At 41.8% G+C, this 25,118-nt stretch overlaps 1 protein-coding gene across 1 annotated transcript; it reads right to left on the bottom strand.

The window, feature by feature from the left end:
* On the bottom strand, positions 1-24,612 carry TET2 (tet methylcytosine dioxygenase 2). The gene is made up of 9 exons (XM_014941172.1): positions 21,229-24,612; positions 18,904-18,994; positions 15,407-15,500; positions 14,068-14,276; positions 13,026-13,176; positions 10,752-10,841; positions 8,075-8,212; positions 6,100-6,460; positions 1-4,841 (listed from the first exon to the last, which is right to left on the bottom strand). Exons 1-9 carry the CDS (start codon positions 24,578-24,580, stop codon positions 3,424-3,426), a joined length of 5,904 nt encoding a protein of 1,967 aa, XP_014796658.1. The 5' UTR covers positions 24,581-24,612; the 3' UTR covers positions 1-3,423.
* Between the last annotated feature and the right edge of the window lie 506 nt (positions 24,613-25,118).

Below are 25,118 nucleotides of genomic sequence, written 5' to 3'. Positions count from 1 at the left end.
TTAGAGTGCATTAAATAAATATAAATTTTATTAAAAACACCCACATCTCAGCGTTATCAGGAATGATATAATAATAAACAGCTTTCAAATAACCTGCATTACATTACAATACTTACAGTATTTATAACCATCCTCGGATTCTTTTTATAGACATACCAAACATTTCATGAAAATGAATGAAACTAAAGTAAAAAAAAAAAAAAAAAGTAGAACATAAGCATAGAAAATGCACACAGAAGTTCATTACCTTAGTGTCAAACTGCTAAAGTTTCCTACACAAGTTAACCACTAGCTTTAGAAGTGAACTTTTTACCACTGTGCGTCAATCAAGATGAAAAATTCATTCAAGTAAAGTTGACACCACTCAGAAGCATCTTCAAGTATGGCTATAGTCAACCTGATAATCCTATACAAGCAATTTTATGTCTGCTTTGTCATTCGTTCCAACTGAGGCAGGGTTCTGTACACCAAAAATTACAGTTTGGGTATTTACAATACGAAACTGATTGGCCAACTCAGCTCCCGCTCCGGCTGCCAGCAGTTTGGCAAATGATGGTGCACGGCATATTAACCAAACATCTACTATGGATTACATGAATAATATAGGACTTTAAAAAAAAATTTCAAAAAAAAAATCACCGAAAGATGAAGATTTATAAGGATTTAATTAATCTGACACATAACCATCATTAATTTTTTTTTTTTTAAAAAAAGGCGAAACTTTTGTTTCAATGCAGTGGGTGAAGTCACAGACTGAGAATTAAAAAACAAAATTGCCATAATAAATATTTGACCATTTAAACCCAAAGGCCTCCTTTGATTTACTCGAGTTAGGTTGTGATTCTGTTAGATAAAATTTCTTTCGACCAAACTTAATCTTACAGTATATTGCACAAGATATATCTGGGACGTGGAGGTTTGCGTGTTTAGGGAAGCCCTTGTACAGACTGTACCTTTTTATATTCTATTTAATTCATTACAGTATTCAAGAAGCCTTGTTTAGAGAGTGACTTGAACAACTCTAGCAAACAGTCACTTGCCAAACCCCTGCCTTACGTTTTTCCCTTTAATCAGCTCAGTGCATTCTACTTTCTTTTTGTTTATTCGTTTGAAACAGGCAAAACATTCTAAATCTCTTAAACACTTTCATTACAATAAAAAGAGCTAACGAATTTACAAAATTAGTTTTAGTTACATCAATACATGTACAAGAAAAATTAGAGAAGGGATTCAAAAGAAAAGCATTAAATCCCTGAAAAAAGAAAAAAAAAAAACAACAAAACAAAAAGCCCAAGAATAATATATTTAACCTATAACAGCTTTACATACACACAGGTGACACGTTGGCATAGGAGAACATGAGCTGAAATATCCCTGAATTTTTAGAACCAAAAAAAAAAAAAAAAGTTGAAGTTCAAGTTATACTTGCTAAAATGTCAAGTATTGAGAGAGTTTTTTTTGTTTTATTTTTTTTTATTTGTTTTTTTCAAAGGCTATTGGGGGAAAAAGATGGTATACAATATATAAACTTTCACACTCAGTTCAATATCCTATTGCCAAACTAGTGTTGAGGTATATGACAAGTAGGAACATCACTCAAACCTTTTAATGTATTTTTCTTTTTAGCTCACATTATGATATATTTGTAGCAGGCTGAGTAGCACCATGATGTGAATTCAGCTCAAAACCCAAATATATATAGATTTAATATTTTTACAGTACTAAAATACTAAAGCATTGCGTTAAAAAAAGTTTTGTTTACAATTTAATTTACTATACAACTCTCCTGCTTTTATTTTTTTTAATAGAAATTAATGATTTAAAACCACCACAGCAAGCCAGCTGCCTATTTTTTATTTTTTTTTTTTCTATTTCATCAACGGAATCACACAGAACTAACCCTGTTTCATTCATCTTGTGTAGGCATCGGTCTGCTCAATCTTCCTGGCAAAGAGGACACTTGCACCAAGAAATGACTTAACACCACAATGTACATAATTATCAACACAAAAGCGATCTGCCATTCAATATTTGAAGAGCACACAGATCTTTAGAAACAGAAGCCCAAGCTAACTAGTTGTAGTCTGTCGCATGCTGCTAATTATTACCTGTGGTTAATATAAAATTCTTTTCCTTAAAACTGTACATATTTGAGCAATGAACTTGTCATAATAATTGTAGAAAACAGTTTACAGTATAGCTGTGTGAGATGAGCACCAGAAAAACATGTGTTTTGTGTACTAAAGTATTCCCTTATATCCAGTAAGCCCCATTTTTGCCATAACTGACTGTATTAAAAATGGATATGTAGCCCACTAGCAGATGCATGGCTAAAACAAAAGTATTTAAAAGCTTTTTTTTTTAGTCTAAAAAAATTATCTTTGCATTTTAAAATCAAAGTAAACTTTTTTCCTTTTTTTTTTTTTTTTTAATGTCTTAGTACCTTAGCATTGTTCAAGTTGCCAAGCTTAGGTAGACAAAGTGCTTTTGAAACACTATTTAAAAAAAAATATCTCTCTCTCTATTTTATTGTCCTTTTCTAGGACTTGACTGGATGAGCAAAATCCAGAGGTCTTTGTAATTCCCATATGTTAAAAAGTAAGCTTATTTTAACACCAGGTAAATTCAATACATACATGAATGAAAAGGTCCTCCCTGTTGTCGAAGAACATTTGACTACATCATTGACATTTTGTTATAAAGGCATTAACTGTTTGACTGTTAAAATAAAGACACCATTCTCTTAGATAGCACCATGGTTTTAGAATATCCAAACAAATTCAGTGTTTTGCTGTCTATTCATTATGTTTTATACTTATCTACTTTGTTAAATAAAATCAAGAGACTAATAAGATTACAGTAAAAACTGCATGTTAAAAAGCCATAATTCCAGTATTTCAGTACATCGTAGATTCAGCACCAGATGTTATTTTAAGATTCCTGCAGTTGTAATACTACAGTATTATTTTTTTAGGGTTTTTCTTTTTTTTTTGCTCCTGTTCCATGACTATGCAAACTTGATGACATTAAAAGTGGCCACAGATGTGCAAAACTGTAAGAAAAAAAAAAAAATAATCTATCTGCAGATTATCTCTTTCAGTAATGGAGCCAGTGTTTTCAAATGTAAATTGTGAAACACTTTTTTTTTTTTTCTTTTGCTTTTGTTTTTGCATAGGATGCTTTGGTCTTGTTCCCTACATGCCATCTGTGACCACTTAAAAATCAGTGGAAAATAAGTGCGCTAAGTGAGATTACCTCGTGTTGCTGGTGTGCTGAGGCTTTTTCCACTGACGGGTTTTGTAAAAACACTGTTTTCTTCTTCACCCTTGCCTTCCCCAAAACCTAAAGAAGAACTACCCTACTGACAAGGTGTTTTGTTTGTTTTTTTTTTTTTCAAATGAGGTAACCAACAAAGGTGTGAAGTTAGATATATCGGTTGTAAGGCCCTGTAACCCGTGTAAAGGCATATGGAGATGTAGTTACTGTGGAGTCTGTGGTGACCGAGAGTGTCCTTTGTGCAAGAGACTTGATGAAGCGCAGGTAGGTGGGCTCCGAGGGTTCGTGTGGCTCCGCGGGCTCCCGCTTGGCTTTTTTGCCGTAAGATTTCTGAGGCACGTAGTCTGGGCCGTACTTCTCGCATTCCTCCTCTTTCTCTCTTGCCTTCTCAGCCATCTTTGCCTCCCACAGAGCCAGACCGTGTTTCGGCTCGTTCATGCTCTTGTGCTGGTAAAAGACGAGGGATATTCTGGTGGGATGGTTCCTGTTGGGGTTTTTTAAGGGAGTCGTTGCGTGGAGCTCACGTTTTGCGCACTCTATGAGGATTGACCCGTGAGATGGAGCAACTGCCACTCCTCCAATTTCTGGATCCAGAAAGCTCTGCTCGCTATCTGACCAGACTTCATCGGGATCCTCTGCTTTTTCTGGATTCACCACTTCAGCTTTATCTAAACCACCCTGGGAAGTAGTCCTATCATGGTTTTGACCTGGAAGCATGTTAGACAAACCATTAACTGCATGTGAAATCATTTCACTATCCTTACTTTGGAGATGCAGTGAATTAGGAGGACCACTAAACATGTTTTGAGCAGAATGGTAGTCGTGCGCTAAATGTGGAAGGGGTTGCACATGATGATGTTCACTGCTTTTACTCATGGAGGCATAATCCATGCTCGGATTACTCAAATTAGATTTTAACCTTGAGGCAACCTCCATAAAATGGCCGTCAGCCTCATGGGTGGAGTAAGAGGAGAAAGACCCCACGTGGTGTACATTTGGTCTAATGGTGCAGTTACTGAAGGAGTCTACCTGCATATTTTGGTTTCCGTAATTCAAGTACTTGGGACCAAAACTCTGGTTATTCCCAAACCTATGCTGGTATAATGTTTGAATGGGTGGTAGACTTAGTTTAGACATGGGGTCTTGGCTCTGGCAACTATACAAGTCCACGTGCTGATGCTGGGAAGAGTAGGATCCCAAGTAAGGGGGGCAGTTGTCCATAGGCATGTTTCCATTGCATTGGTAGGGTGGATATTGGTTATTTTGACTTAATGATCCTGAATAAGGGTTCATGGGACTGGAAGAATTCAAATAAGACCCCGCAGGCTGTGATGAGGTTGTGTAGAGGTTCATGGGACTGGACCCTCCATAGGGATCTGAAGTGTATGAAGAGCTCGGATAAGCATTGGCTGGATTAGGCAACCTTACATAGAGATTTGCAGAACCTGAACCCGAGTAAGAGTTAACAGGATTTGGCTGAGGGTTGTTAGGGAGAGTGCGCTGTGGATGTTGTTGTTGCTGCTGCTGTTGTTGTTGTGTGGCTGGTCCTGAAAGACGTAAAAGATCTGTAGATGTGAAAATAAAAAAAAAAACAAACAACACAACAAACAAGCTTTTTTTTAAAAAAAAAAACACCAAGCCAACAAACAACATATTTATAGACTTTCATGATACACATCTGTGAAATTTCCAAGAAAAGTATATCATATGATACATTAACAGAGGCTTCCTTTCTCATATCTCCAATACCATCCTTTAAGAAGCTGAATAAATACTAAGGCTACTCATCCTTTTTGGCATGTATCCAGTGAGATCAGATGCTAGTGGCAACGGGGAAAAAGAGGACAGTGCAATCTGTTCAGAGTCACATGCTCAAAATCCAAAGAGTTGAATCATCATTTAAGTAGCCCATGAAATGGAGCATCAAAGTCCTCCCAAACAGCCGTGCACAAGGTGACCTTCTTTTCCCTAAGAATAAATAATTCTTCTCATCTATATTAATAGAACTGTCTCAAAAAAATATCCCTAGCTTTATGTAAAAAAAAAAACCAAGGGTGACATTCACTGACAGAGAGAACAGTTCAGTAACAAGTGACATAAGAGGAAAAACCATCATTCATTAAAGTGAAATGGCATCGTTTAATGGTTACAACCCTAGCCTAGGTCATGGGACAGCTGACTTCTATTCATAGGTATTTCAGTGACCTTCTGCGTGGCCTTGGATGTATCCCTTTTTTCCCCCCTCTGAGAAAGCTGCTGTAACAATAAAATAGTCATGATGAACTCCTTTGCTCAGGACTCTCAAATCTACTGATGAAAACTGCCGGGGATTGTTAAGTGGATTTTTAAACTCTTACTCCACTGTGGAAACACCTGCTCTGCTTTTTGGTCTTGAAGCAGAGTATACGTAGTGGTAAAGAGGTTAGGCTTGAATCCCCTCAAATTAGGAGGTTCTCAGTAACAGTGGCAGAGAAGGGAGTGATGTGTAGGTCATTCTTTCTTTGGCAGCATCATCACACACTTCTTTTTGTGGCTTCTAACACTACTACTCCTGTAAAGATACTTTACAATGGCAAGCACAGCTTGCAAAAGCACCAGATTTCTACCGGTATTAACTACCCAACAGTAAAGGATTTCTCATACAATTTGCCAGTCTAATATTTATAAATATTGAATATTGGTGTTTACTTTCAAGAATTCTCTTTCCCTCTTACTTTAAAATGTTCTTGGGCTGAGAATAATGGTTTTCTTGAGGCTCATTATAAATCGCCCGGATTTCTAGGAAGCTGTTGACAAAGATCCTGGTCAGATCCCTGTGTTTACCTGCTAGCTGCTTTGCGTGCCCTGCCGCCTCAGAGCTGCCTTGCTTGTTGCGTGCTGCAGCAGACTTCTCTCTCTCAGCTTTGCTAGACCCGTTCTCCAAGGAGGAAAGCTTTTCTGCAGCTGCTTTCTTCGCTTCTAGCTTCCTTTGCCGACACGTCTTGACGGGCTCTGCTAACATCCTCACTTTCCGGCGAAAGGAGGTCAGGACCTGGATGCTGCCGTTCCTCTTCTTCTCCTCCTGGCCCTCAGCGCTTCCAAACTCGTCCACGTCAGAGACTTTGTATAATGGGAGCACGTGGAGCTGCTCATCTTCTGGTGTTTGGCCGATTTCACGATTGTCTTCTCTAGTTAGTGTGCAAACCTGTTGGAAAGGCGTGGTAGAGTAAGTCTGAGAAGAAGAGCTCTGAAATACTGGCCTGTGCTTTTTACCTTGCCCTGCCACTGCTGGCATCTGGCAAGCTACTTGCCAACTGTAAGGTTCTGTGCAATTTATGCACATCACAACAAGCCTGCAATTTCATTTCTTCCATTGGACAGTGTCAATAGAAACAGAAGGTGTATACATATATCTATTTCTTGTACTTGTGCTGAAATGAACAGTATAGTTAGGGATTATCCTAATGTGAAACGAACTATGTGATCCTTTGTACCATGACCATCCAACCATCTAGAGTAGGGTAGATGGTTGGACTCGATGATCCCACGGGTCTCTTCCAACCTCAATGATTCTATGATTCTATGACTGGAGAGCTAAAACAGTGGAACCTGGAACTCCATACTAGTTTTGTATTATTTTTTCACTAGAATACATAAGCTAGGCAGCTATTAGAAGTAGCGTGCAATATAACATACTGCTGTTGTATTTCACACCCCCTTACAATGGCAGCTTCCAGGTCTTTGCGAAGGAGCAAGACACTGTAATGTAAATAATAAGATTTAAGGAAGTTACTGTTGTGTCACGCAGCACGCTCGTTGTGTTTGCTCCAGCTAAAGTAGATGTTGGGAGGATCTCAGTGGAAAAAGATGCTGATACAGACATATTCTGTAGCAAAATCATTGCATCAGCCAGTTTTTAGGAAGACAGCTCAGCTAGAAATATGTATTCTATTGGTGGTAGTTGACTTGTCAATTAAGTCCAGTCCTGGAAACAGGAAAAAGTCAGTTGATTGGTGGTAGTTGACTTGTCAATTAAGTCCGATCCTGGAAACAGGAAAAAGTCAGTTGGGATTAAAAAAGTAGATATTTCTTTTGGTTGTGAATTGTTTTTTGAAATTGAATTTGCACTGTGAATCTAGGTAGTTGCTTCAAATTACAACTCTGATTATTCAAAACTGAAGATTATTCTTTCTCACATTTACCCCAATTGTATTGTTATGGAAAGAGTAAGCAGGGAACAGAAATAATCCAAGACACATAGAAAACCAGCTCGCTTTTCTGGTATCTTCTCCAGAGCCTTTGCTGTGCGTGCTGGAGACCAGAACTGAAAGAGTAAAGGGTGTGTGTACAATAGAAAGGATGGCAGGGCTTGCGACTTTGTGCTCATCACAAGCAGGAATGAAATCCACAGCTTCCTAAACTCTTCTGGAAAGAAGTTATTTGTTTCCATTTTTATTTTATTAGAAGATATAATCCAAAGTTGTTAGAAAAAAAAATGTTTCAAGAGGACAAATATAAACCATTTTGTGCCAGGAACACTGAAAGGGGGATTTCAGGCCTGCTGGGAACTTCTTTCCATTGTCTTCAGGGTTTCTCTTTTACCCGTTCTATATTAAACCTTTCTTTAATACACCATAAGTCTCATTGGTTTGAATGAAAAATTGTGTAGGGGATAATAAGTTAGCTCAATTACTGCTTAATGATTCTTTTTTTAGCCATCTGCGTTATGCGAGTATAAATTTAAACAGCTGGGAGATAATGAATTAAATGTATGGAATCAGTGCTGGCTGTAAGGAGGCTGTGTGTGTGTCAGACTTACCAGGGTACTCCCGTTCTGCATGTTGTGCAGGTCTCTGTGGGCGTGAGCGCAGAAATCCAGGCAGGCGGTGACCCCTGAGAACGGGCGACCTTCTTTTAAGCCCAGGCGACACTCGGGTGCTCTGTGCTCATACTCGATCTGCAAAAAGGTGACAGGCATCACTGCAACCCAGCTGGATGCTCTGGTGCATAGAATTAGCACCCAACGTTGACACTGTGTCAACGTACCAGTTCCCTAACATCTTGGAGGTGGCAACATACAGATCTCGAAGATAAAAAAAAAATATCAAGCAATTCGATAGCAATTTTGTGTCCATCCTTAATTCCCTGCTGGTTTGTTCCCCGTTACCTTCTGTCTCTGGCGTGATTGTGAAATTGGCCAATAATGCTTTTCTTTGTGTATTGCTTCTGATGCGCTGCCGGTGGTTGGTGTTTTGACATGACAAATGCAGTGTGTGGTTTCAGCGTCTGGCACCCTAAGAGTGATATGTTTGTGCAGACTGGAGATATATCAAGCTATTAAAGGAAAATGGCTTTAGAAAACTGACTTCAGAATGACTTCATGAAAAATAATAATTTGCTTTTTGATTTGTAATATTTTGGCATGCTAAACGTATATTTCATTAGCTTAAGTATGACTCTAAATCCTGACTAAAGACAGAGAATTCAGTCAAGACAGTACTTTCTACCCATGCACTCATTATTAAGGAGCTTTGCAACTTAGTTGATGATGCAATGATAAACCTTACACAAAAAAAAAGAACGGATTTTGTAATGGAAGATCAAGCCTTAGTCAAATGACAGTTTCGTATTTTATTTAGAGAATTAAAAATGAAACCACATTTGTAAAATGCTTTGCTGACATTCCTGAACCTTTCAAGTGAATGCAAAAAAATCTTAATGGAACTTAATGGATCCCATTTTAAGTTAAAGTGAAATTAGAAGTTTTGCCAAGTCTCGATCCAAGACCACTAAAAGATGTCTAGTTTGCTCATTGACCTTATTTTTAAAATTTGGAATATTTACTTGCCTGAAATATATAAAAGCAGAACAGAACTTGAAACATGTAAACTTCTTTGGAATTAAATGATAGTAGTCTGAAATGTTAGCCAGACTATAATTATCTGATTAAAGTATACTGGTACAACTGCTTTCTGAGACGTTCTGTTGGGTCCAGTTGGAAACAACAAATCCTTTCCAATTCTAGCTTTTAATCCAGTAGCAATCCAGGCTTGGATTAGAATAAATCTGGGAATCTGGAATTTCTTTGGGGGATTCAAAGGGGCATTGGTTTTAGGGACTTTTGGTTTTTAGAACCTTTTACAGTACCATTCAAATCAGGCCTCGACCATCTCTCTTTAAAGCCACTGAGAGCAGCTTGATCAGGGTTTGCCCACAAATGCAAGGTCTGCATGAAAGTCTTGAAGGAGGTGAGCTATACACATGCCTCATTACACAAGGTAAAAATTGAAACTTGTAAAAGCATGTGTTTTCAACAAGTGTTGGGCAGGTCCACAGCTTCCACGGAGAAAAGTTCTTTTGTGAATTTTTGTGGGAAAAGAAAAGCAGGCCAAGCAAAGAACCATTCTATTGTTCACCACCCCCTCATTTTTTATTCTTCCTCTTCTTTTCTTCTCTTGCAGAACGTCTCTCAGATACTTGGACAGATAACCACAGCCAGTGGGCACATGGCCACAGTTTCCTCCATAACGAGCCTCCAAACATTATCTGATCAGGTAAGTGAAATTGGCTACATCTGCTTACCCTCTCGAGTTGCTACTAAACGTGCAGGAGTGAGTTTTCTGGCAAATAAAAATGGACGGTTTTGTGTTAGTCAACTGTTTTTGTTACGGTTGAAAATCTGTTGTGTGCTGGTTGCTACACCCTAATGCTGTCACCAGGAAAGAAAGGAGATGTCATAGTCTGCAGTGATGCTGATATTTTGGAGACTGTAAGTTCTGTGAATGTTTGTGATGATACTGAAGCTAAGCAATGAAAGTGAAGGCCAGCAGTTATGCATTTCCAAGGGGTATTTTGTAAAACTATAATGCAATTATCTGAAAGAGTTTTAGTAAAGGAATGCAGAGGAGAGACTGCCAAACTGGGAGCCTCATGAAAGCTTTGAATGTGCTAGTATCTGTGAATGCTGCTTTACAGAAACTATATGCAGACGATCTGCTGGTGCAGGCAGGCTGAGTGTGTTCAAACATGAAACTGCCTTCAAACTTTGGTGAAAACTAAATTTGTCTGCCACTTGAGAGAGCAGAACTGAAACTATGACTTCGGGACTCGAGTGCAGTCTGATACACGGCCTTCTGGCACTGCTGCCAGTCTCACACCATCTTCATGGCTGTTTTGCTAGTTGAGCTTGGTGAGTCATGTTAAACCCAGGAATTTGTGTTGTGGAGCTGAAGAGTTCTGCTCAAGTGTGAAGGAATTTTGTTGTGTTGATGTAGGTGAAAGGATTAGTTCTATTCAGCGGACCAAATTCTGCTAGTTTTATTTTTGCAAGCATTTTAAGTGGAATTGTTCATTTCCATTTGTCTTTACCCCGATGTCAAAGGAATGCTGGCACGAAGTGTACCTACTGGTTTGGTGCGAGGCTGAAGCATTGGGAAGTGTGGTAAAAATCAGGTTATTTGCATGACTGCTCCAGTTCCTTTTTTTCCCCAGCATACCTGGTTGTTATATGCATCAGGTGCAAGCTTCTTGTAGGTAGGTGCCATCAGGGTTGACAGGTTCTGCAAATTGGATTCTAGTTTTTCTTCCTGTTAGGAGATGAAACAGAGTTCAATGATGTTTCTATACCGTATGTATGGGTCTAAGAAGTTATGGTCTTTACACAATTATGTTTACACTGATAGTTGTGTGAAGGCCCAGACCGTTATCATTCTTGTTTAGACAATAACTGTTGTGAATCTCCTTCTAATTTTACTGTTTCACAGCCTTTAAAGTAATGAAGTAGTAAAGTAGTGTAGTGTTATCCCTGCAAGAGGACATCACATACCATAATCTTAATTTGTTTTATATTAAGAAGAATCACATTCTTCAACACGGAAATGTTTTAGATCAAAATGTGATGATCCTCCTTACTTTCTCTACTGGAGTTTTGGGAAAATAATACTCTTCAGAAAGCTTGAGAGAAATATCAGAATGGTCCATCAAGTAAATCAGGCTAATTTAAGGGTTTTGCACATTGCAATGACAATCTTTTGACATTGACAATCATTGACAATCTGAAATATCTTTTCATGCAGCAATTTAAAATTACTTAAATATTTCAGACTTCAAGAACTTCCCAATTCTTAAGCAATGAAGGTGGATGTGTCCAGCAGTTGGTGATATGGAAGTAGGAATGACCACACTACTTTTTTTCTATGAGGATGGGACACATTCTCAAGATGAAGGGCTCTTTAAAAATGAAGTACTCTAATAACATACTCCAAAGTTGTTCCCCATTCTCTCAGGATGAGAATCCCAAATTCAAACCTTGCTTACATGAGGCCCTTATTTTTAATTTCAAGTGCATAAGGAACAGTGACATACTGGAGCGGTATACTTGTTTTTAGGAGTTTGTGTATTTTAGGACTGTAGGAAAGAGCTGTGAAAAACCTATGGGTTTGAGACAGGTGTGTGTTTGATGCATTAAAAGTTTCTATCACCCACTGTGGGACTATCCTAGTTTGAGACTCCAAAATGACATTATGAAATTGTCAAAAATATCTTGCTGTGACCTTATGGCTGCTGCCAGAACTTGGAGCTCTTGTATGGCCCATAGGTCACCATTTGTAAGTGTTGCTTCTGGTTTTTATTGGTGAGGATCCCGTGTGTGTTGCCTAAAAACTGTGTCTATGCTATGGGACCCAGCCCCTGGTCTGGGCTTGGGCTGCCCCTGACTTTGTGTGGGAACAAGATTGGAGGGTAAAACCATCTTTCCCACCCAGCTCTGGCTTCCATGGGAAGTAAATCCAGGAATGCAAGTTGGAAGAGTGCCCTGGTGGGCTCTGGCCAGGTATCCAGCTTAGAAAATTTGGGGGGTTTAGGATTGCAGGCTATGATACAGAAGGCTTTGTGCCACAGCATGATTGGAGGTGAGCTGTTCTGTAATTCTTGGGACTGTAGAAGAGCAGAAGGGAGGAAAAACTGTATGTTAATTATGACGACATTCTAAATAGCATGCCATAGGATGCATAAGTGCTTTGGTCTCTGATTGGGTGAAAGAAATGCTTGGATTTGTGTAAGACACCAGAATACAGCAAAAGCTGTGAACCTATGTATCAGTACATAAGCAAGGGACTAAATCTGCACGTGCTTGCCAAAAAAGAGAGCGGGCCATTGGAGCCTCCCAGACACATGACTGGCTGGAGGTGTCCAGGAGTCACTGCAGTCATGACTTCAAAGGTATCTTGTGCCCAGGCTAAGGTCAATGCTTTTTTTATTGCTCTGACTTGTTTTAAACAGTTGGCAGTTTTGCTGTAACACAGAGCCCAGTCTGGAAACACTCAGTGGGGCAGGACCGTATGGAGAATGAGTCTTCCTATCCTCATCTTGGAGTTTCATCATGTTTGTCTCCATGCAGCCTGCTCTGGTTTCCAGTTGCAATGTTGTGTGCATTGGGTTGGTAACCCTTCCGCTCCGCCACCGGGGAATGCCCAATTGCAGCCTAATACAGCCACAATTATTCAGGCCATGCCCTCTCCTCTAATTGTGAAAGCCTGCAAACATGGCTTCAAGTCTCAGGGCTTTTACCAGCTGTCAGAATTTGGACAGTCAATTCAGCTGGCTCAGTGACTGGAATCAATCAGTTTTGACTGGCAGTTATTTAATTACCCTACGTGTATGCCATTCAGGCAGGGCTCTGGCCCCTGGTCTCTTGTACTGTATCTCTATTTGCAGAGTTGACAGAAAATGTTTCCTTGCAAATGAGGCTCATTTTAGAAATGGACACCAACCTCTTTTGGGTCGTCCCCCATCAGCTTAAACTTTCTCGGAATCTTGCTTCTGGCAAACTTACAACCGTTGTAGTACATGCTCCAGGAGCAACCAAAGGAAAATGAAGCACCACAAGTTTCAGGGTCCAGCCCTTGACATGCACAAGTCCGCCTAAAAAAATAAGAGAATAGAGCTGTTAGCAGCAGGTGGGTCACCCCGGGGCACTCCCACAGTGGGCACTGGCCTTCTGCCGGTGCTCTGGGGCATCACTGCTCTTGGGTTGTCTTCCATCGGTAAATAATGAAGAAATGAGAGAGGCAGACACATTATAGCAGAAGATTTTATCAGAGCAAATAGTTTTATGGTTGCAAAGCAAGGACTGTGGGTTTTCTATGCTTTTGTGAGAAACCTGGCTTTGCTCAGAAGAGGTTATGTTTGCGTGGTGCCTTGTTTGGGAGCGATGGTCACGCAAAGCAAGGACTGTGGGTTTTCTATGCTTCTGTGAGAAACCTGGATTTGCTCAAGAGGTTATGTTTGTGTGGTGCCTTGTTTGGGAGCGATGGTCACGGAACCTGAACAGGGTGTGTGCTGGCAGCACAGCGAGAACGGGGAGCCCTCTGACAGGGGCTAAGCACTAATTCCTGAAATATGGCTCTGCCCATGAAGCCGACACAACACACGGTGCTAGCTGTGTTATTTTGGTCTAAATGTTCTTTGCTCTCAGAAAGACATGGGAAAACGATACAGTGCAAACTCTTTAGATTCAGGCTAGCTTCTGTAGGCTGACAGTGTGACTTAGTTCATCTAGTTTTCATTTCAAGGTTGAAGTATCTGCTGTCCCGCGCCCTGCTGAGATCTCTTCCTTTAAATACACCGAGATGCTTCGCAACTCCGTGAAGATGTTATTCCCTGACTTACAAGAATGTTTACTTTGCATTTCTCCCAGGGTTTGCGGGTTTTCAAGCTGCCTGAAATAGCTGGAAAGGTTGTTGAGTATTTCAGGGTAAGAGGCTGATGGTGGTGGGGCTGCAAGTTTGGGGAGCAACCCTTTGTTCCACTTACTCTTCGTTGAGGGCGCAGCGCCGGTTGGTGAGCGTGCCGTACTTCCGCAGCGTGTCGGTGAGTTCGGAGTAGAGCTTGTCGGCCAGGCTCGTTGGGATCCCCTCCCACACCAGGATGAGGATGACGATCACGGCCGTCTCGCACGTGTGTCCCGCTCGCTCGCGCACCAGGCAGAGCAGCTTTTCCTCCTGACTGCTTCTGCGGACTACCTGCATGCACAGCAGAACACACCCCCAGAGCCCCAACACAAACAATGCGTTTCTTAATGCAAAGAGCAGGAGAATAGGAAACCTCAGCATCAGCGTGTGTGTGGGGAGGTGACTTCTACTTCTGTCTCGTTAGTGATACGGGCCAGGGCTACCCCTTCTGTTTAATGAAGCTGAGTCTAGGAGGCTAAGCTTGACTGATGGGATGGAAATCCATGGTGGTGGAAACCAGCTTTGTAAAGGTATCCCCCGTCCTCTGATTCAGCAGGAATATTCTCATGAATATTTGCTGTGGTCTAGTTTAACTAGTGGACAAAAGGAAATGAGCAGTGTGACACCTCCCCGCACAGAGGTGGATGGTGGACACCTGAGCAGGAGCCACATGGGGGAAGGGAGATGGCTAAGGAAAGGGACTAAATAACACTAAATAACCCTACGTGGGAGCTCTCTCCCTTTCCCTCCCAAACTTAAGCAGCTAAACTTGTAACCGGCCACTCAGCTTTGTGACCTGCCCTTACTACAAACAAACATTGCAGGGATGAGAGGAAAGCAGCAGATGTTGTTCAAATAAAAGTGTCCTTGCTTCTCGGTGCTTGTGCTGCTGTGGGTATTTCTGAAAAAAAAGGTGCAGTCTGGCACGCATAGAGACTATAATCATGTATTCAGTTTTTCCTCATCCTGTCTTTCCCCAGCCTGCCCAAACCACTCAGCAATTTGTGCCACAGTACGACAGTGTTTGCTAAGAGGGAGCAACCCCACTCAAACTGGGAGTGCATTTTAAAAAACATCACAGTGGTGCACTTACTGGACTTATTTGTAAGCTAAAATTAACCAGCAAGGAGGATGTCTGGTGGTTGTGAATCTTAAATCTGAGCAAAACTGCCTTCCCTCTCAGGTTTTCATTCCTTTAAGCCAAATTTTATCCTTTCTGTTCTCCGTGCAGTAACTCAAGGGGAGTGTGAGAGGCAGGGGTGGGAGCAGGGTACAGGCATCCCGCGCTACGGCTGCTGCCGAGCTATTTTAGGTTCCCCAGTGTCAGCAGCCAACAGAAGGACGTGTCACTGCTGTCTGTCTGCTTACAGGAACCCTCATACTCAACTAGATTGGTCTTACCATTTGTGTGCATCACTTACCCATTTAGCAATTGGACATCCTTGAGAACTTTTGCCTTCTTTCCCAGTGTAGACAACCCTCTCAATCCTTATAGCTTTACCCTTCTGTCCAAATCTTAAACAAACAAAAATACGTACAATGAGCAGACTCATTTGGAGCTGTGTGAACACTGAAAAGATGGAGCACGTTTGCCAGTCTTATCTTAAAAAATAAACACTGTGAATTACAGGGAGGGATGTGCAATGTGGTTTATCTTGCCGATTTTATTACAGTGGTGGATTGATACGTTAAGAGAGGCAAATGTCTTTAATACATCACAGATGAGTAAAAATTATCCATATCGCATTTATATTCCCAAACCTTTTAACTGTTTCTGTAGAGAATCTGTTATAAATGACATTTTAAAAAGTGGACTTGAAGTCTCTCTATTTAGGGGAGTAATGTGATATTTTTCTTTAATTTCTGGGTTAAAGTTATTACTCTGAAATGTATATAATCAGTTGTCATGGAACAGCTGGCATGCAGTAGTCACTATTAATTTTCAGTGCTTGTTTCTGGCTTAAATACAGTGTGAATCAGTTAAGTCATGATTAATTTGCATCATATCTATTTCCTTTACTTTATCATCTCCTCATAAATTGTTACTTCTTTACTTCTGCCTGACTTTTAGACTGAATTTGGATCACAAGATGCCCTCAAATGATGCCATCTGTGTGTGCCTTTAACCCCACGTGCAAGTAGTGCTGTTACCCAGAGCAAATGGGATCCGCTTTCCACGTCCTCTGATGGACCAGGTGGAAACGTGTGGCAAGTGCCAAATGGAGCAAATCTTGACTCAACAAAAAGCATCAGACCTGTTAAGGTCGTGCATTTCCAGGCATGTTGTGGGGCCAGGCCTCTCCCCTGGGGGCTGCTGCAGCAGATGGGGGGTGCCCCCACCTGCTGAGCCCTCCAGCACACCAGGTCTCAGGTGAGGCCATGAGTTAGAAACCTGTGGAGACTAAATCACCCTCTCCTTGTTCTTTGCCTGTTACCTATAGAGCAATCAAGATAGTTCCTTCCTGTTATGCAGCCATTTAATGATGTCTTGAGCACTTTTGACCTTTCATCCCTCTTGTTTTTGCGCTAAAACCTCGCTGACATATTTAAGAGTAAATATTTGTATTTAAACTTCTGTCCTGTAAAGGAAATGAAAAAAAAAGCTTATTTTTAGCTGTGATCTCATTGTGAAATTTCAGTGTCACAGGAAATTATACAAATAAAATCAAGTTGTACTACACATGTTTTGCAGGCAACTGTTAGGTCACTTTTTCCTACTTAGGCTTGGATGTTAGTATATATTTGTTCCTTTAATTAACCACATTAAAAACAACATTTAAAAATCTTAACAATTTCTATCAATTTGCTAATCTGGATTGCAGGACAACTGTGCAGATGCTGCTATAGAAATACGTTGCACATTACACACTGGGAGTGAAATGAACTTTCTCTCAAATCTTTTCAACTGTCACAAAGGAATTTGTGCCTGATATTTGTCATGCTTGCTTTCAGGCCAGAGCTGATTGGCTTTAAAACCAAAGCAAAACTCACTGAGCATGAAGTAGAGATTGGGAGAAGCAAGAGGTAATACATATGTATCCACCACGGATTCTGCAAGGAATTTGTTCTGCTAAGATATTAACTGCAAGTCTAAATCCAAATCCTGGTTTGTTTGGTGGTGCTGATACCTTAAAAGTCAATCCACTTTCATGGGGAGCCAGTTTAAGTGTGCCTCAATTGTCATTAGTGTCACCAACTGCACACGTGTGCCTGAGAGTATATTTTAGAGTTAAGTGCTTTTTTTTTTTTACTTGGGGATACAAAATTAACTAATGAGGAGGAGTTTCTGGAGTTCTTCAGTCAGGGAATCGCACAGTTCATACCATATGAACAGCTGAAAACTAGCCATTATTCAAGTGGCTGCTGCTATACTCTGCTGAACCTGGCTGAGTAGATGCATGTTATCTATAATCTCTCAGGATTTCCTTCTGCCAACATGAAATGAAATTAAATGCAAAAAAAAAAAGAAAACAAAAAAAAAAAAAAAGAGAAAAGGTGAGGTCAATATTAAGGATGAAAAATTACATTCCAAAGTAAAGAAATGAAAAAAAGTTTCATCTCTAATAATTGACATCATGACATGAATGACTTTCCTCTTTTATTTACTATTTGTAAATACTAAATAATTAACCAGTCAATGAGAGCTCTGGAGATAACAAGTAGTAAGAAGCTCCTCAGGAGGGCCAGTGTTCACTGCCCCTTTGCAGGAAGAAGCCCATTGGTGTAGGTTACGTGCATTTGAGCTGCTCACAAAGCTGAAAACAAGTATTGGGGCAAGGCCTGCACAGGAGTCACAGGGAAGGAGGTGCTAAGAGAAGAGAAAGGACCTTAGAACTTAGAGGTAATCGGAAGGGTTTAATATGCCTTAAGTGGTCATGCAGGGATGAGCATAAACTAACAGACCTTGCTAAGAAACGGTGCTCCTTGGCTCACACAGAGCACTGTGATAATGCCCATTTCCTTCTGGTTCTGCAACTAAGCTGGAGCTTCTTTGCAGTTGTGGAGTCCAGTTTTTAAGGTATGCAAATTCCCATCTGGCTCTGACTTACTAGGGAGCTTTTCATTTGCTTATTTTTCAGAGGGGAACTGAATTTCCAGACACCTCTAAAAATCTGGCCGTTGATATTTACGCATGCCAAAAGATACAAGGAATGCAGAATTCACAGTACAGAAGTAACTTTTGTGACAGTTTTTAATTTAAATACCTTAGAAAGGCTGGTGGGTTTTGTGCTTACGCATATTTTTAAATAGTACTGATTATGTATCCATTCTGTGCCATTCCAAATTCCTGGTTTGGTTGGCTTTGATGTAATAAATGTATCATGGGATACAGGGATTGTCCACAATCAAGATAAGGCTAGTTTTGTGCAATACTCTGAGTCAGGGGGATTTTTTTTTCCACAAAGTTATTTATCAATCCTTGGGCTGAAATCCTATCCAACAACTTTGTGGTGCTCCTCTGGACGTGGCCGAGTTAGATTTAGCCCTTTAGGGTTTTACTACACGCTTCGTAATTTGGGTGGGGGCACTGATTTTGGAGTTTGGTATTCTGCTCTTCATCTTCCTTCTACCTTGGCGTTCTCCTACCCAGAGGGAACACCAGGTCCATGCCTGCTTTTTGCAGCCATTGCCAACCCTCTTGCTTGGCAGGCTGGTGAATACTTGTTCCTGCTTGGGTTTGCTGGCATCTGTCTCAAAGTGTGCAGCCCGTGCCAGCCAGCAGACTATTAGCCCTGTCAAATATTGTGACTCTCTGGTGAATAGCACAGTGCGTAATGTTGGCAACACTGGAGTAGCTAAGCCTACAAGTAATTACTTGATTTGCAATTGTTTATTTCTTTATGTGCAAAAGCTGGAAAAATTCTGACATCCACAAAAGGATAAACGTTAATCTGCCCTGTGCCTTTGCACTAATTACCTTTCTTCCATGATTTCTCTAATAGCTGCCACATTAGGACCGGCTCCTAGATGGGTATAGAAAGGACCTTCATCTTTTTCAATAATTTGCTCTGTTTAAAACAAAATAAAGGTTATTACTTTGAAGCTTAATTCTTTAATGTAAAAAGTCACATTGCAAAGCTTACATCTAGCTCGTTAGAATAGTGCTGTATGGGTCTGGGGTCAGAGTTTTCACACTTATGTCTAAAGTATGCTCACGTAATTTCTACAAAACATGCAAAGCACGTGGCTAATCCTGCAAACAGCCGTGATATGGACTGTGTGCCTTTTGCTAGCACAAACAGTTGTTTCACATCTTGGACTCTAAACCGAAATTCAAAAGGCATTTTCCTGTTATCACCAAACAATTGTTTCTCCTTCTCCCACTTCCTCCTCTCCCAGTATCTAGAAAGGAGGATAAATGGGATAACAACGGTAAACATTGACGTTAGTGAGCTGTACAGTACTTGTTTTTCAGCAGACATGTTACAGTGTAGGAACCTACAACTTGAGAAAGTGGCCAGTAAGGTTACATAGAGAATTTCTGCCACCCACAGAAAGACTCTGTGAAATGAAAAAAAAAGGCAAGTTTGCTGAAAGAAATCCTGCACAAGGCTGAATCAAAATGCTCGTATGCTAAGAACGTGCCCTCAGTTCATTGTGTGTAGGTAGGACCATGTCAGCATTCACAATCTATGCTATATGTATGGTTTGATATAAGAAGGCAGGCTCTGGCAGTGAGAAAGAAATGGCCAGGCTCTGCTTGGGTTCAGGAGGAGATGGTGGAGCTGTGCTGACTTGTCTGAGGGCTGACTTGATGCTTTCTGCCATGCTAACTCCAAAGGCTGGATGAGGTGATGCTGCTCTTGACGTAGGCATGCTATAAACCTCAATGTGTCAATAGGGGAATAGTTTAATTTAATCTTCCTAAAAACAAGTATTGGTAGAAAAGAGCTATAAACCCTATTGATTATGCTGTGGCACTGGGTTCTTCAAAGAGGACAAGGAACTAACTTTTATGCTCCTTTATTTCCTAGAGGGTCTGCTAAGACTGAAGAATTCAAATGCAAGTGGAGGATAACCTCTTTTGCTTAGCTAGCGGTTACAGCACTGGCTAAAAAAATAGTAAGAATAATGAAATGATTGCCAGAAAATCTTGTGCCAACTACACTGCAGAAACCGTCTCAAGACAAAAAGCCCCAATCAACTTTCCAAAAAACTGCATTTTGTAGGTTGTTTCTTATAAAACAACAAGGAACAGGCTTCCAGTTTTCTTCCTGGGAGCTTTGGAGATCCATTAACTCCTCTTTTTGTTCCCATGGATCATTTCTGAGACATAGGCCCAGGTGGCTGAAAAGGCAAAAAGGTCCATTTTGCAGTTTTGGAGGAGCATTGGTTCAAACTTTCCTCTTTTATAGTTGGTATGAAATCTCAGTTAGTGAAACTATTAACAAGGATTTTTAATTTTTTTTTTTGTTGTTCTTGTTTTTGGCACTGAATGTTTTGTCTCAGCCTCAATAGTTTATCCAATAGAGTCTGAAAGTGCCTGTTGGACCTGGCTGTGTGCAGTGTCAGTGCTGTGTGGAAGCTCGGGCTACCCAGCCCTGCCTGTCACTCTCCTTTGCTTCCCTCTGCTCTATTCTTCCAATTTTTGGAGATCGGGTGTGCAGTGAAGAAACACTGAGGGTCCCCCTTGCTGCTTTTTTGGAGCTGCTTGCATAGCTTCTCTAAGAAACTGCTGCTCTCTTTAGCCTTGCAGGAGACAAGTGTGTGAAAGGGAGGATAAACAACAAGTTAAGATTAACTTGCAACAAGCGAGAAATAATCTGCCATCCCTTCTTTGTTTAGGCTTTACTGAAGGAAACTTCAGCAATTTCACTCTTAAAGCAAAAAATGGCATAAGTTTTGGACTCAGGACATATTTTATAAATGCTATATCTAACCTTGATGAATAAATTAGAGCATAAAGTTATGACCTGTTTTTTATCAGCATGTTGTCATTACATGTCTGCTGCTCAAGGAGAATGGATGCGAGGGGATACATTACTGGCCATAAGCATTCTGACTGTAAAAACAAATAGGCAATTGCTTTATGAAATATTGAGAAAGGGCCCGTGCGTAGGGTTGGATGAGTAGGTATATGTATATAAAATTGCAATTTTATAAGTCTTTACTAATTGCTATTCTAAAAAAAACAACCCAAAAAATCCTCCAACAAAAACATCCATCTAACCCCGTGATCCTAACTTGAAGGCTCATTTCCTTCCTGTGAACTAGTACATTTTTAGTACATCTCAGCACTTACCCACACAGCTGCAAGATGGGAAATCATACTGGGTTTTGGCAGGTGTGTCCAATAAATTTTTTACAGGAGTATCCAATAACTTGGAAGGTGAGTCTAAAAAATTATTGAGAACAGTTCCAGCTGTTCTTTTGGTCGGGGTTTTCTCAGCAGACGGGTTTGCTTGCTGATCTAAGATTGGGGTCTGAGTGTCAAAATCTGCAGCACTGGTATTTCTTGAGAGGATGGTAATAGGGCCTGCTGTTTCAACCTTCACATGTTTAGGTGATTTGATAGTAAAAGTTTTGTGATCAAACAGTGATTTGACCTGTATCTGTTTTAGCTGCTGTTCCATTGTCTCGATGATGCTCTTTTGTTGCATGTTCTCGCAGCCAAAGTGCTGATTCTCTTGTTTAATTGTTTTCTTCCACATTTTGTTTTCCAGCTGTCCAGCTGATGGACGCATGCAGACATTAGACTTTGTGCCAGCCTCGATTTTTATAGGCTTGCGTGCTGGACTGGGACCAATCTCGGGTTTGGGTTGCTGGTATGCTTGTTGCTCCTGTTTTTGCAAGAGATGCCACCTTAAAGCAGCGTGCTTTTGAAAATCCTTAGGGGTTTGGGACTGCAAATGAGAGCCTCTCTGGTCTTGGGAGTGTGGGGCGGTTTGCTGGCCGTGTGGTAAGTACCGCTGAGGAATCTGCGTGGATTGTTGGCTCAAGGGGTCTTGGTTGAGGCCACCACCGTAGCACTGTGTTTGCTGGAGAGGTGGTAGCTGTATCACTGAAGCTTGTTGTGTCTGTTGCTCTTGTTCTTGGAAAGAGTGATTCACATCTTGCTTTGCGGTCAAGTTATTTGAAAAATACTGCACGTGTTGCAAATCCTGCATTTTGTTGGCTCCGAAGCGTTCCATATTTGTGGGGTTTTCTTTCTTCTCGGAGATCGAGTGCACGTTGTTTGGGCAGGGATGCTGCAGACCAGCGTTTGCTTTCTGAGTGTAAAGGGGAGCTTTGTTGTTCGTGCTCTGTCCCTGCTCTAGGCCTAGCTGAGGGCTGTGCAGTGGGAACGCAGCTGATTTCATGTACTTATTCCCAGTTTGAAAACATTCATCTGCTTTAAGCTGATTGAAGGATGTCCTGTCTAGCGGCTGTTCGGCGTTGCTTTGGGAGTGGGAAATGGCTTGGGGCAGCTCTTTATTTTTCATTTGCAGAGCCTGTTGCTGGTTTGGGGTTAGCTGTGAACTGCACGGCAGTTGCACCTGCTGTGCCTGTTTTTGCAGCATCTGTTGCAAAATGTGTGAATGCAAGAATTGCTCGTTTTCCCCCGGCTGGGGATTCAAGTGCTGCTGTTTCAACGGGGCCCCTAAAGGCTGTTTGGCTTGTTGTTCTGGTCGTTGCTGGAAATGGAGCTGCTGCGGAGGGTGTTGCTGCACTTGGGACTGGAGTAGGGAATCCATCTTGGTGAGCTGTGGCTGCGGTGAGTGTTTCTGGAAGGGCAGCTGCTGGTGGTCAGCTGTGGGACGCGGCTGCAGCTGGGAGGTCTCGCTTTTGTACAGCGGGGGGATTTGTTCCTGTTGCATTATCTTCTGGCTCTGGGGCTGCCCTGAAGGCCCCTTTAATGCATCAGGACTTCCAGCATACTGTTTCGTGTAGGCTGTTTCGGCTGTGTTTGCCTGGAACTGCAGAATGGATCGCAATAAAGCTTCGCTGGGCTTTTGGGGAGGCTCTCCCTGGCGGAACTGGGTGGAAACCAGTTCTATCCAGGCTGGTTTTGAATAACGTGGAGCCTGTTGCGCAGGCTCTTTCGCTTGGTCCTTTGCTTTGTCGGGAGGAATCTCAGGTTCTCTGTGTCCTGGGAAAGGCTGGTAGTGTTGCTGCAACTCACCCTCGCTTCCGCGCGCCTGCAGGTTCGGGAGGGGAGGCTCTGACGCCGGCGTCGTTTCTTCTGGGGGCTGCTGCATCGAGGCGGCCACAGCGGCTTGGGGGTGGCTTTCACTAGCATCTGGTGACGTTTGGGCCTGCTGCGGAAGTCTCTGCTGAGGGTGAAGTTGTTGTTGTTGGCTGAGGCTGGGACTTTCTGACATTGGTCCCTGCTGTTGCCCTTCTTCATTCTTTATCTCCCCAGGAAGAGTTTTGTCACATCTGCTGTCAAAGGAATGGAGTCCTTCTCGCACCACGACGGACAGTGCACTGTTCATTGCCGGAGCAGGAGGAGTAGAGGAATCTTTGTGAAAAGTTGAGTTCTGTTTAAAGAAAGCACCATTTTTTTCTGCTTGCTCAGAAAACCTTTCCAGAGAGGCGCTCTGAGCTTGCAGGTTACTGCTGGAACTTAGAGAGAGGTCTGGGTTGGGAACCTGCCCTACGCTTCCACGAACAGTACTGTTTCCTACGGGTAACTGGCGTGGATCATAGCCTGGAATCTGCTGCTGTAGCTGTAGTTCTGGTTTCTGAAGCGAACAGCTACCTGGCAATACAGGTGGGTTACTGGAGTCTTCTGCGTTGTAGACCTCAGTAACCACTACAGCTGGCACTTGAGGCAGCTCAGAGTTTGAGGTCTGTGGGGAAGTGATCTGCCCTGAGGTATGGGATGAATGCGTTGTCTCGTAGGACAACTCATTAGTAGCCTGACTGGTAATGGCATTGATATGAGATGTGTTCTTCTGCATTGCTATGGAAACATGTTCTGGATAATATTGAGACAGTGTTTTCTCCAGGAGTTCACCATGCATGCTTTCCATGGAAGAGGCAGAAACTGTAGCACCATTAGGCATTGGCACCGCCTTGTTCTTGAGTAGTAAGACAATGTCCCTGTTGTGGCAATGAACGTTTTCCTGCTCCTGCTCATCCTGAACCAGGAGGTCACGAGGGTTTTCTGAACCACCACTGTTGTATCTTGTAGGCTGTATCAAATCTGAAACTTCATTTTCTTGTCTTGTAAAACTCTCGGGTTTCTTCTCACTATAACAATTGGAGACGCTTGGTTTTTCATTATTATCTTCTGGCTCAGCTTTTTCTCCGTTCACCTCTTTGTCTTGTTTCGCTTTCTTGTTCTCATGAAGTCCATACAGAGAGGGCTCACTAAAAGTGCGTTTTATCCCACCATTTTGCATATATTTGGAATATACTTTCTTTTCTTGTAAAAGGTCAGGGCTAACGCGGTTGTTTGGATTTCCCTTCAGGTGGGGCACTCCATAGCTGCTTTTAATGAGTAGCCGCTTGTGGTCTCCATTTACTTCAACTTCAGGCCTCTCTGTTGCTGGACTTCCATTCTGTAGCTTCACTGCAGAAGGCTCTGCCGGGCAAACGTGAGAAGATTGTGGTATTAAAAATGGACTCAATCTATTGCCGTCAACATGGTTGGTTCTGTCCTGTTCCATCTGGCCTGCTCCGGGGCCATCCACAAGGCTACCCTCTGAACGTATCTGAAAGAGAAAAGAAAGGGGAGAGAATCTAAGTCAATTTTGGTTTCCGTTGATGGACAGCCAATTACCAGCAATTCCTGCAGCATTCAAGCACCCATCACCCTGACCAGCTCCCTCACGCAATGTGAGCTCGCAGGCCCACCTGAGGGGTGTTTCACAGCCCCGTGTCTCCCTTTTCCTTGAAGGTTTGCTCTTCAAGATGAAAAGAGAGTGAAAATACAGAGCGGCTCCTTCCCCCCGTTTAACACACAAGCAGGTATTTTGCCAAAAAATATCTCCTAATGGTGCAAAAAAAATATTCTCCACTTTTGAATGCTTTGCATAGACTCCTCTATTGTCACATTTTCTCCTTGGTCATGCCGAAACTGTGGTTCCCAGACTTGGTGCTAATCCTGTTATTTGATTAAGTGTGCCAAACCTCTTTTGTGTGACTTGAAGGATTACTGCCACCAAGCCTGCCAATTAGAGGGGAACCCCCCCCCCCCCCCCCCCC

This window comes from Calidris pugnax, unplaced genomic scaffold, assembly GCF_001431845.1.
Source record: "Calidris pugnax isolate Ruff unplaced genomic scaffold, ASM143184v1 scaffold34, whole genome shotgun sequence".
In the NCBI taxonomy this organism is placed as follows: domain Eukaryota; kingdom Metazoa; phylum Chordata; class Aves; order Charadriiformes; family Scolopacidae; genus Calidris; species Calidris pugnax.
This window is presented reverse-complemented; position numbering and strand designations above follow the sequence as displayed.